Consider the following 18,038-nt stretch of genomic DNA (forward strand, 5'->3'; position numbering starts at 1 on the left):
GTCCACCAGTGTAGCGATGAGCGAAGTTGGTGGGTTACTTGGATGGGAGAATGAAGTGGTTGAATGGCTTGGATCCATTGCGACCGAAGAGTCCATTGGGTAAGTCGCATGGCAAGTCGTGCCATCGGAGTGACATGAACCGTTGATGCCATGTGGCCTAGTAAGATTAGAAACTGATGAGCTGTCACTTGCGGTTGTGTGGACATGGAGTACGCCAACTGGGACAGTGTTTGTGCATGGTCTTCTGGAAGAAAAGCTTGTGCAAGGTTTGTGTCTAATTCTGCTCCTATGTATTGGAGTAGATGAGATGGTTGCAGGTGGGATTTTTGATAATTGATGAGAAATCCCAGTTTGTGCAGTACCTGTATTGTGTAATGTAGAGAAGTAAGCGCCCCTTGTAGCGATTGACTTTTTATTAGCCAATCGTCTAGATAAGGGAAGACATGAACACCTTGTTTGTGCAAATGTCCTGCTATTACTGCTAGGCATTTTGTGAATACTCTGGGAGCTGAGGCTAGGCCGAATGGTAGGACTCTGTATTGAAAATGCTGGTGTCCCACCTTGAATCTTAGGTACTTGCGATGAGGTGGGAAAATAGGTATGTGAGTATAAGCGTCTTGGAGATCCAGAGAACAAAGCCAATCCCCCTTTTGTATGAGAGGAAGAATGGTGCCTAAGGATACCATTCTGAATTTTTCTTTTCTTAGAAATTTGTTGAGATTTCTGAGATCTAGAATGGGACGAAGTCCTCCGGTTTTCTTTGGAATGAGGAAATACCGGGAATAGAATCCTCTTCCCTTCTGTGAGTGTGGTACGTGTTCCACAGCTCTTGCTTTCAGAAGAGTAGATAATTCCATTTGTAATTGAGGGATGTGTTCGAGATAGGAGTTTTGTGGTGGAAACTCCTGCAGGGGAGCTGTGAAGTCTAGGTGGTAACCCTGATGAACTATGGATAAGACCCATTGATCTGTGGTGATATTTTCCCAATCGTTGTAAAAGTGGGAAATCCTTCCCCCTACTGGTAAATCTGGAAAGGGGTTTGGTTGGCTCTGTTCTCCGGGACTGCTTTCAAAAGCCAGAGGTGGAAGCAGTTTGGGGCGGAGGCTGTGGCCTTGCAGCTCTCTGCTGTCTCTGCTGAGGGCGCTGTGGAGGCCTTGTAGAGCGTGGTCTTGAGGTCTGGGGGTAATACCTTCTCGGCCTAAAGAAAGGCCGTCTGGTGTCTCGCCGTGGCGGCCTGCGGGCAGGGTGAGTAGGAGTATCATGGGACAACGTAGAGAGCTGCTTTAATGTTTCAGAGTGCTCTCTAAGCTGCGTTACGGCGTCTTGTACTTTTGTTCCGAACAAGTTGTCGCCCAGGCAAGGCAAGTCCACTAGTTTATCCTGGACTTCTGGACGTAGGTCCGACGCCTTCAACCAGGCCCATCTTCGAGCACTGATGCCTGAAGCTGCCGTTCTGGAAGAAGTCTCAAACGCATCATACGCCGCTCGCACCTCATGCTTGCCCGCATCCAGACCTTTCTGCACAATCTGTTGTGCTGCCTCCTGCTGCTGTTGAGGTAGAGAGGGTAGAAATTCCTCAATCTGCTTCCACAGGTTTCTTTGATGCTGCGTCATATACAGCTGGTACGCAGCAATTTTTGAATTTAGCATCGCTCCCTGGTAAATCTTACGCCCCATAAGGTCTAGGAATCTGTTATCTTTCCCAGGAGGGATAGAAGCGTGAGTTCTGGACCTTCTTGATTTCTTTTGCGCAGATTCCACAACTAATGAACTGTGTGGTAGTTGTGGCTTCTCAAAGCCTGGGGCTGCTTGGACTAAATACGTAGAGTCAATTCTACGATTAACTCCCGGTGTTGTACATGGGTGCTCCCAAATCCGTTGTTGAAGTTGGAGTAGTACCTCATGTACTGGAATAGCTAGGTTATGTTTTGGGGGATCTACAAATTGTAGAATCTCCAGTGTTTGCTGTCTGTCATCCTTCTCTGCCTGAAGTTGAAAAGGGATGGATTCCGACATTTCTTGAACGAAAGAAGCAAAAGACAAATCCTCAGGAGGGGATTGCTTCTTGGTCTGTGGCGGAGTACCTTCTGATAAAAACTCCTCTGAAGAATACTCCGATTGTGTATCAGACCATGTATCCGCTGGTTGAGGATATGAAGGATGGCTTGGCCTTTTAGATGGAGAAACTCCAGAGGGTCCTGGTAAAGGATCCTGGATGTCCGGTACCCCATCACTGGTATCACTTTCCTCCGCAGGGTGTGAAGGCAAGGAAGATAAAAGATCATGATATCTTTTGGTAAGGATAGCATGTAGTCTTTTCTAAGAGGGAATCTCTGGAATCTGCTGTGGATGCTTAGATTTTCCTGCTGCCTTTTTTCCCCGGCCTGAAGCTCCGGAAGGAGCTAAGGTATAATGTGGAGCTGGTTGTGCAGCCGTAGAAAGTGATGTAGTGAGAAAGGAGAACATGGAAATGGGAATCAATGAGGAGATTGGTCTGGAAGCAATTGTGGACATCGAAGATTGTAAATTAGTCGATTCCATCGAAGGCTGTGCGATTTGCATCGACGATGAGGCTGCTGACATCGATCGAGCAGCAGGCATCGTTGAAGAGCAGCTGGGCACGTCCATCGGCATTGATTGAGCTGTTAGCGCAGAAGCTGCAGCAGTCATCGGCACCGAGATTGGCATCGGTATGGACGATGACGTTGGCATCGGTACTGGCATCGATATGGACGATGGCACCGGCATCGATATCGAGGAAGGCATCGACTCGGTAGTCGGCATCGATGGAGTCATCGGCATCGGCCCGATGGCCGGCATCGACTGAGGAGTCGGCATCGACCCGTAGGTCGGCATCGGTCCTACCAGGGCCGGTGTTGGAGATGTCGCCGGGATGGCTTCTTTCATGGCATCGGCGACAAGCTTCTTAATCAAAGCTGTTAAGTCCGTCACGGACGTCGACGGTGTCGATTCCTCTGAAGGGATTACCGAGGTCGATGACAACTTCCGCTGTTTAGACACCGGTTCTTCCGGCGGTGGCAAAGGAGGAATCGCATGATGTCTCCGGTGTTTATGTTTGGTACGAATCTCAGAAACGGATTTGGACGATGCCACAGACGGTGTTGGCGAGGAAGCATCTCCCGAACCTTGTTGGACTCTTTTCTTTAGAAGTATCTTCTTCGATACGCCTATCGGGGAAGATCTAGTCGAGGTCGATGGCGATGTCGGTGCTCTGATTTGAAAAATCTGAGCCATTTTTTCATGGCGAAGTTTTCTACCTTTCGCCGTCATTTCTTGACACTGGGCACAAGAGGCGATGTCGTGGTCTCCTCCCAAACAGTGGACGCACTCGACGTGCGGGTCGGTGATGGACATAGTCCGGTTGCAGGCCGGACATTTTTTGAATCCGGAAGTTTTCTCCGTCGACATCCGTCGATGATTTCGGATTCCTTCTTCGTGAAGAAAGTAGGATGTTTGTCACCAGCCGGTGACAAACCGAGTAAGACCCGTAAAGGGAAGAAGTATGAAAATTTTTTTAGATTGTTGTGAGGTAACTCACAGGCTCCTGGAAACCGCGATGCAGCTAGCAGCGCGGAAAAAAGAAGACTGGAGTGAGACCCCTGTGGCAGGAAATATCATGGCATGCCGGGCATGCTCAGTAGCCTCAGGCAGCCAGTTTAAAACTTCTAGAAACTTGCCAGAAGTTTTTCCCGCTTAAGGGCTCCGTGGATGACGTCACCCATATGTGAGGACTAGCATCCTGCTTGTCCTGGGATAATGGGATTTCACTTCCTGCAACTGGAAGATATCAAGGTGTGGAATTGGGCATACTCTCATGGGGTAATCATTAGGAGATCTAAGATAGTCTGGCAGTTAGACTCAGTTGCCTAGAATACTGTTTGTGGTCTTGGTTCAGATTATAGCAAAAAGAATCTTCCTTGAGTGGGGAATGCTCAGGATGGATCTGCTTCTGACAGTCTAAAAAGGAAGACATCAGTCTCTTCCAGAAAAATATGAGAAGGCAAGTTAGCAACATATATTTTCTCCCTTCATTGGTGGATAGATCTCCTGTATGCATATCCTCTGATACCCCTTTGCAGTCAAAACTTTGGTAAAACTCAGAAGAACATTGATCCTCACAACTCTATTTTGGTAAACAATCATTGTTTCCTCTTCTCTTGGAGATATCCATGCAGAGGCCTATCATGCTGGGATGTTCTCCAACTCTGATTACTGTTGTTCCTCTACTGTGACATCCAATCTTTGGCCTTCAAGGGCTGGATGTTGAGGGGAACGTAATAAAGTCCTTGGGTTTTTTGAAAAGATTTCTCAAGTCTTTCTGTCTTCTAGGAATGAGCTTTCTAGGAGGAAGTTGCACATTTTAAATTTGAAGGTTTCCTTTCTAGTGTGAGGCTACATCTCTAGATTTTCTCCCTTTACCTAATCAAAATTTGCTTGAATACATTTGTACATCTTTCAGAGAATGGTCTTAAAACCAACTCAGTTAGGGTTCACCATAGTGTAAGTGGTGCAAATCGCCATCTTGTAGAAAAGAATCAAATTCCTGTACAGTTTTTTTGTTTCATGTTTATGTGAGGTTTGCTTCAACTGACTCCTCCCCTGGAATGTCATGAGAGAGCTCCATGCCTCTAATACAGCTGATGAAAGCCCTCTTTGAACCTTTGAGTTCAAGTACCTGACCTGGAAGGTTGCATTTTTTGAGTCAATCACTTCAGAACAGAGTCAGTGTACTTTGGGCCTTACTAACTTATCCATCCTTCCATTAAGTTCCACCAGAACACGGTAAAGCTTTGCACCTGTCCCAGTTTCCTGCCTAAGATAGTCCTGAATTTCTACCATAATTAGTCAATAGCCCTTCCATTTGTCCATGTAGCTTTTTCCTTAGCTACATGCTCATAAGCGAGAAGCTACACTTCACCCTTTGAATTAAATACACTTTCAGACAAAGTCACACTGCAAACTGGGGTCCCACAGGGATCAGCCCTATCTGCAACACTCTTTAACATTTACCTCCTCCCAGTAGGTCATTTACTAGCAGGACTGGGAATCATATACTACATTTACGCAGATGATATACAATTACTGTTACCCATTCCAAACACCATCGAAGAAACAATGAAACTAGCCAATATGTATCTAGAAATAATCAAACAGCTCCTAAACCAGATGGAACTGGTAATAAACATTGACAAAACTGAATTCTTACACCTTGAACGTAACACACACACCACACACAACCAACAGTCACAATCAAAAATATTCAAACCACTGAGTTAGCAATAAAAGTTAGGAATCTAGGAGTAATAATTGACCCTGAGCTAAACATGAAACACATCTCACAGAAAATAAAAGAAGGTTACGCAAATCTAATGATCCTGAGAAAACTAAAACCTCTACTAACGATTAACAATTTTCGCACAGTTCTACAAGCAATGATATTCGCAAGCACAGATTATTGTAACTCTCTGCTTTTAGGATTACATCAATCTACAATTCGGCCTCTGCAAATATTGCAAAATTCCGCTGCCAGAATTTTGACTGGCAAAAAAAAGAGTGACCACATTACAGGAACACTTGCTGAACTCCACTGGCTTCCAATTAACAAAGAATACAATATAAGGCACTTTGTATAATCCATAAACTAATCCACGATGAAAAAGCCGACTGGCTTAACACAGCAGTGCGCGTTCATGTACCACAAAGAAACCTGAGATCTGCAAATAAAGCTCTACTAACCATCCCCTCTGTCAAATCAGCACATCTCACGCAAGTAAGGGAAAGAGCACTGTCACTGGCTGGTCCTGTACTATGGAACACCATGCCACTCGGAATAAGACTACAGAGAAATTTGAAATTATTCAAAATTAATCTGAAAACCTGGCTTTTTAAACAAACATTTTATAAAGATAAAGAGAAGGAGAAAAATAGTTGATAGATAAGGATGCACCAGGCTAGAAGTTGTTATTAGTAACCTACAAAAGCATATTAATGTTAAAATCAAACCGCCTAATTTGTTCCTAACAATCAGGATTTACACACTTAGTTTATTATTTTAATTGTTACCATACTATGATGGCACATGATTAATTTGTAATCTATACCACCCATATTTCTCTTTATCGTGCCCTTCTGTAAACTGTTGTGATAGCTATTTAACTTAACGACGGTATAGAAAAGTTTTTAACTAAAATAAATAATAAATAAATAAATAAAAGGGTGCTCTTGCCTTCTTTCTGGGTGAACTAAATCCCTTACGAAATCCATTCAGCTTTTTATTTTATTTGACCCCATAAGGAAAAGCCTCACAGTAACAAATAGCAATATTTCTAATTGGCTAACAGATTGCCTTCAATAGTTATGTTGGCAACTCTAATCTTAGAAGGACATATGAAGGCCTGTGCTGTCACTCAAACATCAACCTCATTAGAAAAAAGGAGCAGGGCTATCATATGGATTTCATATATGGCTGAAAAATGAGATAGCGGTCTAATTTTAACTTTCTACATTCCTTATTTTAATCATTTAATTTGTTTTTATTTCTTTTTAACTATTTTACAATAACTATTTTCTTTTATTCCTTTAATTATTGATAGTTTAGATTTTAATTGCTTATTATGTATGCATTTATCTTATGTATTTCCTTTAAAAATTTGTAAACCATTGTGATGGCTAGTCTGAACGACGGTATAGAAAATCTGATAAAATAAAAAAACCAATCCACACATTTATAGTCACTAATCTGACAGAAAATGGATTTCTATCTGGATGTTAAATTTAGATTATTTATCTTCCAAGGCTGTTTGCAGAATGATGCCCACCCCTCACCCGAGGGCCCATTTTCATGATTTTAGATTGTCTTCCTAGTTTGTGTTGTTTGTTTGGAATCTCTCTCTTTCTCTCTCTATATATAGCTATAAGTCAAAATTGGAGTTTTATCCTCAAAAACATTTTAGGATCACCCATTGTTGGTGACCTAGTAGGTGACGGCAGAAAAAATGCAGTTGGTTCATCCAGATATTTCCGATTATTCTAGTGTCTTCTCCAATTTTATTTGAAGATAACTACATAAATGGGACTCCCTGAGAGTAATGTTGATACTGTATGCCATAACATTGATTAATTCTACCACAACTCCTCTACTGAATTGCTTGTGTGGTATCTTATATACAGATATACACACACACACATATATATATAAAGAGATCGATATTAATATATATATATATATATATATATCTACAGATTTGTAAATATGTGCCTGGTATCAAGTGGTTATACAATGCTCTAGCACTTGTAGATCATGCTTTTGGTTTGCTGTGTTGCACTGGTTGGATTATATATCTACCTTATAAATGGCCTGTGACCGACGGCCCGCAAATGCGCAGTAGAGCACAGCTCTACTGCGCATGTGCGGGCAAGGACGTCGGTCAGAAAAAAAAAATGGCGGTGGGGCCGCAGGAGCGGGAGGAGAAGCAGCGGCGCCGCGCACGCGCGGTGCCGCTACTTCTCCTCCCCAGATCTGCCGGCAGATCTCGGGGGGGGGGTCACTGCCGCGCGCGGCGCCGCTGCTTCTCCTCCCGCTCCTGCCGGCAGATCTCGGGGGGGGGTCACTGCCGCGCGCGGGAGTGACACCCCCCCCCCCCCGAGATCTGCCGGCAGGAGCGGGAGGAGTTAATGGAGCCGGGTGAGGGTTGTGGGAAGTTGCGCTTACAGCGCCGGGAAGAAATGGAGGCGGGTGAAGGGAGGGACTGAGTGGGAGGGAGAGAGAGGGGGACTGAGTGGGAGGGAGGGAGGGAGAGGGGGACTGAGTGAGTGGGAGGGAGGGAGAGGGGGACTGAGTGAGTGGGAGGGAGGGAGAGGGGGGACTGAGTGGGAGGGAGGGGAGGGAGGGAGGGAGAGGGGGGAGGGAGGGAGGGACTGAGTGAGAGGAGAGGAGTGGGTGGGGGAGGGGGGTGGTGAAGAGTGAGGAGAGAGAATGAGGGGGAGGTGAGAGACAGAGGGATGTAGCCCGTTTTAACGGGCTTAACGGCTTGTATATATATATATATGCATAGTGTACAAGTGCTAAAGCATTACATAACCATTTGATACCTGGAACATTTTTACAAATCTTTTTCATTGCAGCTTCAGTTTGTTACTCAAGGAGAATTACATTCAGAAAATATTTAAATGATTCGTGGACAGGGACATCTTTCTGGGACCACAATGGATGCTGGAATTTAAACATATTTTTTAAATTTTCTGTCACTTGTGTGTGTGTTGGAAATTGTTTTTTGTTAAGTTCCTGCTAATTAAAAGGTTTAAAGACATATGCTTAGTGACAAGACTAATTCAAGAACAGGGCTTTAACTGTTATTTATATGACAATGACATCCAGGTACTGGCAGCTTTTAATTCCAATGCATCATCAGAAATGACAAGATTTAACTCTTGTTTGGATATGGCTGACTGAACACAAACTAAAGGTTAATCCGCAAAAATCTGTGATTAATTCATTTAGTGGATGCAAATCCAATATTAAATCAATCTCTGGAATGAAAGATACTGTTATCCCTTTGGATGAGTTGATTAAATTGTTGAGAATTAATTTAGACAACTGTCTTTCTAAGGAAATTTCGGTGTTGACTTAAGTGGGTTTTTTTTTTCCCCAACCGATTTGATGACTTGCACCATTTTTAGCAAATCAGATTAGGAAATGTTATGTTATGCCCTAGTTCTGTCTTGAGTGGACTACTGTAATTCACTGTACCTTGGCATTACTGAAGCAAACATGAAGCGGATTCAGTTACTTCAGAACATGGTGGCAATAATCATCTTAGTTTCGAAATTTGACCATGTTTTACCTCTGTAAGAAAAATGTCATTTGCTACCTATTTAATCTAGGATTGTTTTTAAGTTGCTCTCCCTCACCTATAGGGTGTTTGACAAAGAGAAGCCAGAAAATCTTTTGTTACCTTATAAACCCATGCAGATGTTGAGATCTCAAATGGAACTTTTAAAATTCTTTCTCCATGTAAGATTACTCTTGAAGGTACCAGGCAAACCACCTTTCAGTATCAAATATCTTTAGCTTGAAATTCCCTTCCTCTGGATTTACGAAGCGAAAGAATCATGATATTTAGGAAGTCTGTCAAAACCTGGCTCTTTAGCAAGATTTTGACTAATTTTTGCTGTAATTATGCTACTTTTGCTATTTTAGGAAGTTGATTTAATTGATTTAATTTTAGTATTTTTATCCATTTTTTAATTAATGTTTTATGTTTTTACTGTATACCGGGTTGCTAATGTGAAAATCGGTATAGAAAATAAAACTGCCATTGCCATTAAATGATTATACTATATTCTGGTGCTTGTAGACCATGTTTTAGATTTGCTGATATATCTATATGACTGCTGTGTGCACGTATGTATATCATATATACATATATAAATCTTCATTGCATTACTATGGGAAATGATATATATATATATGTTACACGCGTGTGTGTGTATATATATGTCAAGGTGTGAGGGATGGGGATTGCATGAGAGTGTTGCATGGATGTATGTGTGTGTGGGAGGAGGGGTATGTCTCCTAAAGTAATGCAATGAGGAATTTGTTTGGGAATATTTTCCAAAAATACTGATTCAATAAGATCAATATTCGGAGATCTAGCAAGTGAATAAGTTACGGATGTGAAAAAACAAAGCAAGACCGGAGCCTCGGAAAGAAGATTTATTAATTGATTATACACAGCCCGACTCTGGCCAAAGTTTTGCCTTTTATGGCTGCATCAGGGGCTCTTGATTAAAGTAAAATACAGAGTATATGTCCGGGCACCATATATGATTAAGGATGTATTCACTTGTTTAATCACTTGTTGTATGATTTGGTGGCTACTCCTTCAAAGCTCAATTGTAAGGAACAGCAATATTTCTCCGATCAAAAATATCAAAATGGTAACTTCGTTTTTTCACATCCATGGCTTTTCTAGACCACTTACCGTACTGTTTTGTGGGTTCTTCCCTAAGTGAATAAGTTATCCAGCTAAAGTTAAACTTTATCCAGATACTCAGCAGGACCTGTTCACTGTTGAAAGTACCCAGATACGCACATAACTTTAGCAAAGGTATATTTCCAACCCAATGTGCATGCTCAAATTTTGCTGGGGTGTACTTAGCAGCTACAGTTTAGCTCTACCCCGGGTTGCCTCCCGTGCCACCTCTTTTTATTCAGATAAATTTGTGTGCACAATGAGTTATGTGGCACAAAAGTTAATCACTCAGTGCGGGGGAAGTTGAGGGTAGAATATTCAAATATTAGCTTGTGTCTGGCTATCTCCCAAAAGTCAGCCAGACAAAATCTTTGAATATCGGCCTCTATTTTTCTAGTTTTTGAACTTGTCCATTATATTTCCATTTCCTTCCAGCAAGAAAAGTATGGAGACTTTCCAGCCCTTTACTGCAGAGTTGTTTTGGTCATGAATTGATGGACAAACATTGACTACTTTTACATAATACTTTTGATCATTCCATATGTTGCAAAGAATAAAAATAAATCCGCCAATAAACAGAAAAAAAATCTAACTTCTGAATTTGTTATATCTAATGCTATTTGGACTGTCTTGATAATGCAAAAGATTGGTTAGGTTTGGTTGCCACAATGGTCAACAATCTGAATTTCATTTTTTTCTTTTATGTTAGAAATACATCAGAATGACATGTCACTGCTTCTCTACTTCATTATTGTAGGAAATATAAACATTTATTAAATAAAATAAATAAATGATCATAGTACGATCATGGGATTCCTACATAAGACACGGAAAGACAAGCTGCATTAGCTCCTTCCTTCAGTACCTGGTAACCATCCCAAGTATATCACTCTGCATTTGTTCAGAAGACTTTACTATTTCTTACCTTTGTTAATCAATAGTTAATCATTTTACGAAGGGCATCAAAGCACTTCCATTTGTCTGGGATATAGAAAGGCTCAAAGATGTGAGGGAAAGGTGTGTCATATCCACACACCCTAGCAATAGGAGCTTCGAGGTTCAAAAAGCATTCCTCCTGTAAATGAAAAAAAACAGAAGACAAGTAGAGTCTCACTATTTTAATTATTGCTACTATAGATTAAAAAATCGTACGTCAAGCTTCTTAGATTATTAACGGTCACTATTCTAAGTCATTTAGGCCTGGATTCTCCATTCTCGCACAGAATGGTGAATCCAACAGTAACAGGTGGGGGGGGGGGGGGAGGGCGGGCTGGCCGGCCTGCGAAAGCCGGCAGCCATCACACCACCGCGGTGTGATGGCTGCCGGCTTTTGCACCCAATAGTGCCACTGTGAAAGGTGGTGCTATTGGGTGCGCTACTGGTGATGATAACGGTGCTTACCTTATCGCCGCCAGCGAAGATACCGCCGAGTCCGCCTCCTCGCCTAGCTATCGCACGCGAAAAGGGAGCTATCGCGTGTGAAAAGTCCCTTTTCGCGTGCGATAGGCTTAGAAAATGAACCCCTTAGCCAGATAACTCACACGTTATCCAACTAAATAGCAATTTTGGAATATTAGGACACTAATCTGGCTAAAATCTAGCCACTCCAGTGTGGGCCTTTGTTATACAGCTAATTTAGCCCATTTTTAAATTCCATCTGGCTAACCCCTATATTCATCAAAATGCAATAACGCCCGTGGTAAGAAAAAGGAGCGTGTTTAGGGTAATTTTAGAATTATCGCACAGCGCACTATTGCAGCACTTCGCATGGGTAGTATCGTTATGTTCTTATATATTTGATCCAGTTAATATACGGGCAGCACAGTTTGACATGCCTGGAGGGATTTGCAGAGAATTACAATAATCAAATCCTGGAAAAAATAAGGGCTTGTATAATAGTACAAAAATCACCAGGGTCTAATAAAGGCTTTAGCTGGCAAAGTGGCCACAGCTTGGCAAAGGCAAAGCGCAACAGATTTGATGTGGGGGTACAGGGAAAAGATTGCATCTAATACAACACCTAGATTTCACACCTGTTGCACTAGGAGCATCACGTGGTGGAAAGCAATTTATAATAATCATTTGTTTTGTTAATATTAAGAGCAAGCTTACTGTGATGTAACCAACATTTAACTGCAGACAGATTCAAAAGTGGCAGACAAATAACATAGCTGGCAAAAAAAACCCCCAAACCCCAAAAACAAACAAACCCAAAACTTGTATATCGTCTACCTAGATTTTCTACTTTATGCCTAAACCCACAAGTAACTTACAAAAAAAAAAAAATCAAATAAATATTGAACAGATAGTGCTGAACCCTGAGAAACACCTGTATTGAATGAATAACAGGAACAAACTCCAGAAGCGACTCTAATTTGCTCCATATGATCAGACAAATAGAATTCAAACCAGGACAATACAGTTCCAGCTACACCAATTTCAGATAAACAGGCTTCATAAAGAGATGGCATAAAATAACAGGAAATGCTTTGTGTTGCAAGTCGTGTATGTAAACCCAGGAAGTCTTTCTTGGCATTCAATATGGCAGCAAGCAAACCTAGGACAGGTTCCATCATTATTTACTTATTGCCTACCAAAACTAAAAAATGTGGTGCTCTTACAAGGTGACAAATGAACAGAACTGGAAATGCCGGTATTTATCCACACAGCAGAAACAGCACAGACAGCAGCAGCAGCACAAGCTTCTTCACATTATCCTAAAATTTTAACCCTATGTGGGAAAAAGATCTCAACAAGGGAAAAGGGAGTTTATCTATAATGCTCGTTCAACAACTGATCACTTTTACAGAACTCTAAACAGACGTTTTGGTGCGGATATTGGATTTTAGTAATATGCCCACCTGTCCAATGCTGAGTGACATGAGACCAGCAGTTTATACTTCATGGATCATCATGCTGCCATGAGATTGGATATACCAACCTTTATCACGAATACCAGGGCAAGTTACAATACAATAAAACACATTAAAATACAACATCAATAACTGCTGCACAGCCGTCTCAAGTACGGCCACCTCCTCTTGCCTACCTATAATTAACTCCCCTCAACCCTACCCCTGTCAATCCATTATTTGAAAAGAAGATCTTTAATGGATGAATATGGCTGCAGCATTGGTCAATTAAATACAACAATTCAATTACTAAACAAGTACTAAAATTCATTCAATTACAAAAACATCTGTTGCTAATATATTCTCAATCCTTGGGGTGACCACACCCTCCCCTGCTGAATTTCAATTCACCAACTGCTCCATAGGTTTCTGCTACAGCAATGTAGTAGTGTTGTGGACACAGAGCCTTTGAAGCCATGCTGTAATTCACAAGTGCTCTATAGTATCATGCTACAGCAATAGCGCCATTGGGGGGACCTAGGGCCATCAAAGTCTTGTCCTTCAGGTTATCCTGCAATTTGAACCTGACTACCAATGAAGTTCTCTGCAATGCAATGAAGTCCTGGCTCCATAAAAGAGCAGATGTCACTCATTAAGCATGCCAACATACCAAGAATACCAGGGCAAGTTACAATACAATAATACACACATTAAAATACAACATCAATAACTGCTGTGCAGTCGTCTCAGGTGCGACCGCCTCCTCTTGCCTACCTATAATTAACTCCCCTCATCCCTACCCCTGTCCTAAATTTCCTGTCGCACTTATAAGAGACAAATCTTTCAGGCCATTATTCAAAAACAAGATCTTTATTGGATGAATATGGCTACAGCATAGGTCAAATGAATACAACAATTTAACTACTAAACAAATACAATCATTGAATTACAAAACATCAATTACTAATATATTCTCAATTCCCAGGGGTAACCACACCCTCCCCTACTGAATTTCCATTCAACAACTGCTCCATAGGCTCCTGCAACAGCAATGTAGTACCGTTGTGGACACAGGGCCTTTGAAGCCATGCTTCTTTTCAGCTCCCATGCTACTGCCGAAGATGTAACTGACCCACCGACCAACGCCACTGCCAACAGCTGATTCTCTATCAGGCTTGGGTGTTGGCCCAGAACCACACTGCCCTATAAAAAATATTGTTTTCAATTATTTTTTATTTACTTTTTTTAACATTCCGAATGCAGGCACTGGAAACTCGGGCCTTCTCGGCTGCTGGCCCACCTGCCGGCAAGAGCAATAGGGAGAACCAGGCTGCCTTTCCAATCATGAGCAGCAACTCCACAGGGCCTGCTAGTGTAATGACATGTGGATGCCGACTGGCAAAACGCATGCTCAAAAAAGCAAAATTACCCCCAACTTGCTCTGGCGCACCCTTGGAACACAAAGGCTAGAGACCTTAATCAACCCACCTGACTCCCAGCTCCACGCAAGTCATGGCCTGCCCCATCCTCCTTTCTCCTGATCTCCAAACGGAAAAAAAGAAGGCCTGATAAGGACCGGATCTGGGGGTCTCTCAGGTAGGCAAAGTGGGGTGGACAACTGGGTCAGCCTCTCTGCTGCTGCCTGCAGCTGGGGTGCCATCCCTCTATGATGGGGAAACCATGTGATGGTCCCCGACAGCTTGCTCCCTCCCATCTGATGAGGCCAGAGTCATCCCCCATCCCAATCTCACTAAATAAGACAGCGGGCCTACACTCTGGCCACGTAAGCCTGCCAGCTGCCACTACTTGCAATCAGACTTCTACTACAACCGCTACATAATGCTCAACAGTGTGCACGTGCCTGACCTTCTCACACTCAAGAGCTCCCCTGATGCAGGCCAACATGCCAGAGAACCTGTTTCACACCCCACAAAATGGTAAAAATTCATCATGTGCTTATCTTTGGATTCCAGAGGCTGTGTACTGCGCCTGGGTGCCTGCTAGCATATATCCCAAGTGCAGCACATTTCCTGATGGCCAGCCATGATGTTTGTAGCAGCAGTAGGAGGCCTCCAACAAATGGTAGTTCAGAAGGCCATCCATTGCCACCCTCGAGGGACACTCCTCCCCCATTGTGGCAACCGCTTAATGCACTGAGGGAGTTGCAGGCCGCAACAGTGGCTTTCCTTTCCAGAAGTGAACCGAGGGCCCGCCCCCTACCACCACGTAGGCAATGACCCATAGCCCTCGAAAGGCCACCATGCATTAGTGCTGGATGGGAGAAATCATTTTAAATCTGTAGGCAGGATGAAGCACTAAGGCAAGGCAGGCAGAATGCACTCACATCCATGGACTGCACCACTGCCGATCGATCAGGAAGGGCTTTAAAACAGGTGGATTGCCTGATCTCTCCTTTCAGTCTCCATTCCCCCCACCCTATCTGGGACAGCTGGACCATGGCAGAACACCTCGGGGATTGCAATGACTGTCTGCAAAGAAGAGGTGGGAGAAGTAAATTGGGAGGGGGGGAGGTGGCAGTCTCTAGCCTGGCTTGCGCTGTTTAACGCCACCCAGAAAGAATAAGAATAAGGGAGAGGAGGCCTGTGTTCCCTGCTCATGTAATTAGCCCAAGCGCTCGCCACAAAAACAACAAAAGAAGAGGCTGGAGAGCCAGCCCACCTTTAACTCTGTTCTCTGGCCCATCCCCAGGTTCTGCCCCCTCCTTTGATCCGGAGGCAGAGCACCTCGCTGGTCGTGGCCTTCCCGCCTTAGCTAGAGTGGGTCGCCTCCTTAATATAAAACAGACAGATCTCGATACTAACAGTACTCATCCTAAGCTAATTGAAGAATGAAGTAAATAACTAGGATTTAACTTTCTTTCTGAATTGCAAAGTTAAGTTTTCCCGGAACTTCTAGTAGAACAGAATTAAAACATTTTGGGGTATAACAGCTAAATGTCGATCGTGAAATCTGAAGTCACATTTTTTAAATTGAAGGAATTCACAACAAGCACTGTTCTCAGTGCTCTTCTGTGCAATCCCATGTTAACCAAGGCATTAGCTGTTACTCCCAATGCAAAAGGGGGTACATAGACTTAACTCATGTTTTATTAATGCTGGAAATCTAACTCCATAAACTAATATTTGCCCCCAGTATTGAGGAACTATCAGGAAAAACTACTTCTGCTGTCCACATTGCCACATAAGCCAGGATAGGAGATGACCATTGGGTGTTGCATCCTAAGTGTGTGAGAACATCAACTGCCAGTGGTTTTCCCTGAAATCTTATGGGGTATGTGGATGAGTTTGGCTGCTGGTTGAGGATACAACTGCAGACATCAACTATGACTGCTGCAACTGCCATGTGAGACAAACATGGATACCAGTTGTAGCTGTAATGTTTGAAAGAGAGCTGACTAGGGAATTATAACTCCCCCCAGGGAATCTGCTGTCCTTCATGGAGTCAGAACACTCATTGTTCAAGCAGCTTTTCCTGTTAGGATGGGGTCTCCGAAATCTCTCACATTGGGGCCTTTGTAATAAGGTGCGCTGAAGCTGTCGCAGGTTTGTGTGTGCCTATACGCGTGTTTTCCCTCGCAAAGCCCTATATGGATAAGTAATAAGGGTTTTTTGCATAGGAAAAAAAGCGCGTACAAGCGGGCTTACAGACCCATGGTTTTTCTGCACGAGTATATACTAAGGGCATGCAAAGGAGGCGATTATCTATTCATGGGCAATGCAGGAAGCTTCACTAGCAGGGAGATCGGGTTAATGTGGGTTTTTTTTAATGCGAGTTTTTAGTGCCTGGGACAGGGCAGGAGATAAGTGAAAGCGCCGGTGTAGAGACCGGTATTTTTATGCTTTTGCGGGTCAGCCAAGCGGCAGCTGAACAGGCAGAGAGAAGGCAGCATCGCCGATCTGCATGTCATGCTCTTGCTGGAAGTCAGAGTTCGATCATAGAAACATAGAAATTACATCAGAAAAAGACCAAATGATCCACCCAGTCTGCCCAGTAAGCTAATGCGTATGCCAGTATCTGTTGCACTGTGCAGGTTACCCTCATGATTATCAGTTTCCCAGACCGTACAAATCAGGGAAACTACCCACCTTCACATCAACTTCTGGACCACTAATTTATTCATACGCGGGCAGATTTTAAAAGCCCTGCTCGCGTAAATCCGGGCGGATTTACGCGAGCAAGGCCGCCGGCGTGCAGAGAGCCCCGGGACGCGTGTAAGTCCTGGGGTTTTTTGAAGGGGGCGTGTCGGGGGTGGGGCCGAATGAGTGAGGAAGAGCTGTAAACTATTAGAGTACATTCAGATGGGGTAAGAGAAGCTTGCAGTCAGAATGCTACTGGCAATATTTTTATAATAGTGTTCTGGGCATGGGTTTCAATTCACAACCCTCTGGTTAAAATCCTTCAGTGCTCACCACTCTCATACAGAACTGGCAAGGAAGCACACTCCCTGGAACTAACTGCATCTCATTTAGAAAAATGACAGAATACTCTAAGGGGGTAATTTTCAAAAGGAGTTACATGCGTAAATGTAGCTACTATTGTAGCAATTTTCAAAAGCCATTTACTCAAGTAAAGTGCACTTATGTGAGTAAATCCTATAGACAAGTCAATGGCATATATTGTAGCAATTTTCAAAAACCCACTTACTCAAGTAAAGTGAATTTACTCCAGTAAACCTGGTTTTTACTCGAGTAAATGCTTTTTAAAATCAGGCCCGTATGGTATTAAAGCACCTGGTGAAGACTGGGCGAGAGACATATCTCACTGGATAGCATCTAAAAATACTTTCTATTATTTTGTCAGCAATAAGATGGATGAGAAAAAGAATTGTCTAATGTTTACTGCATTAATTTGGTATTTTCCCTGATCAGCAATCTGCTGACCTGGAGAAATGTCTTTATGAGTTATGGTTAATTGCTCTTGGCCAGAACAGAAGATCTTGATATAGGTACGTAATGAGTTTAGATTTTTTTTTCTCTATTTCGGGAGAAGAGTATTATTTCATCGAGTATCAATGTGATACTTTCGTTTATTTACCCCTGGAAAGAGAGTTGCTGTTAAAAGTATTAAAGTAATTTGGTTTTTATCACAGCAAAAGAGCAGTGAGTGTTCTGTTGCCACTGACTAGTGAGAGATTTGTAAACAGCACATGGCCAGGTGTGCATAATCGCTC

At 42.9% G+C, this 18,038-nt stretch overlaps 1 protein-coding gene across 1 annotated transcript in view; it reads right to left on the minus strand.

Annotated features, from left to right (window-relative positions):
• Positions 1–18,038, minus strand: part of BCKDHB (branched chain keto acid dehydrogenase E1 subunit beta) — a 624,159-nt gene that overhangs the window by 17,806 nt on the left and 588,315 nt on the right. Inside the window, exon 10 of the mRNA XM_029595551.1 lies at positions 10,921–11,070. Coding sequence (XP_029451411.1) covers positions 10,930–11,070 — 141 coding nt within the window. The 3' untranslated portion in view covers positions 10,921–10,929. The remainder of the gene's footprint in view (positions 1–10,920; positions 11,071–18,038) is intronic.

Source organism: Rhinatrema bivittatum, chromosome 3 (assembly GCF_901001135.1).
Source record: "Rhinatrema bivittatum chromosome 3, aRhiBiv1.1, whole genome shotgun sequence".
Lineage (NCBI taxonomy): Eukaryota > Metazoa > Chordata > Amphibia > Gymnophiona > Rhinatrematidae > Rhinatrema > Rhinatrema bivittatum.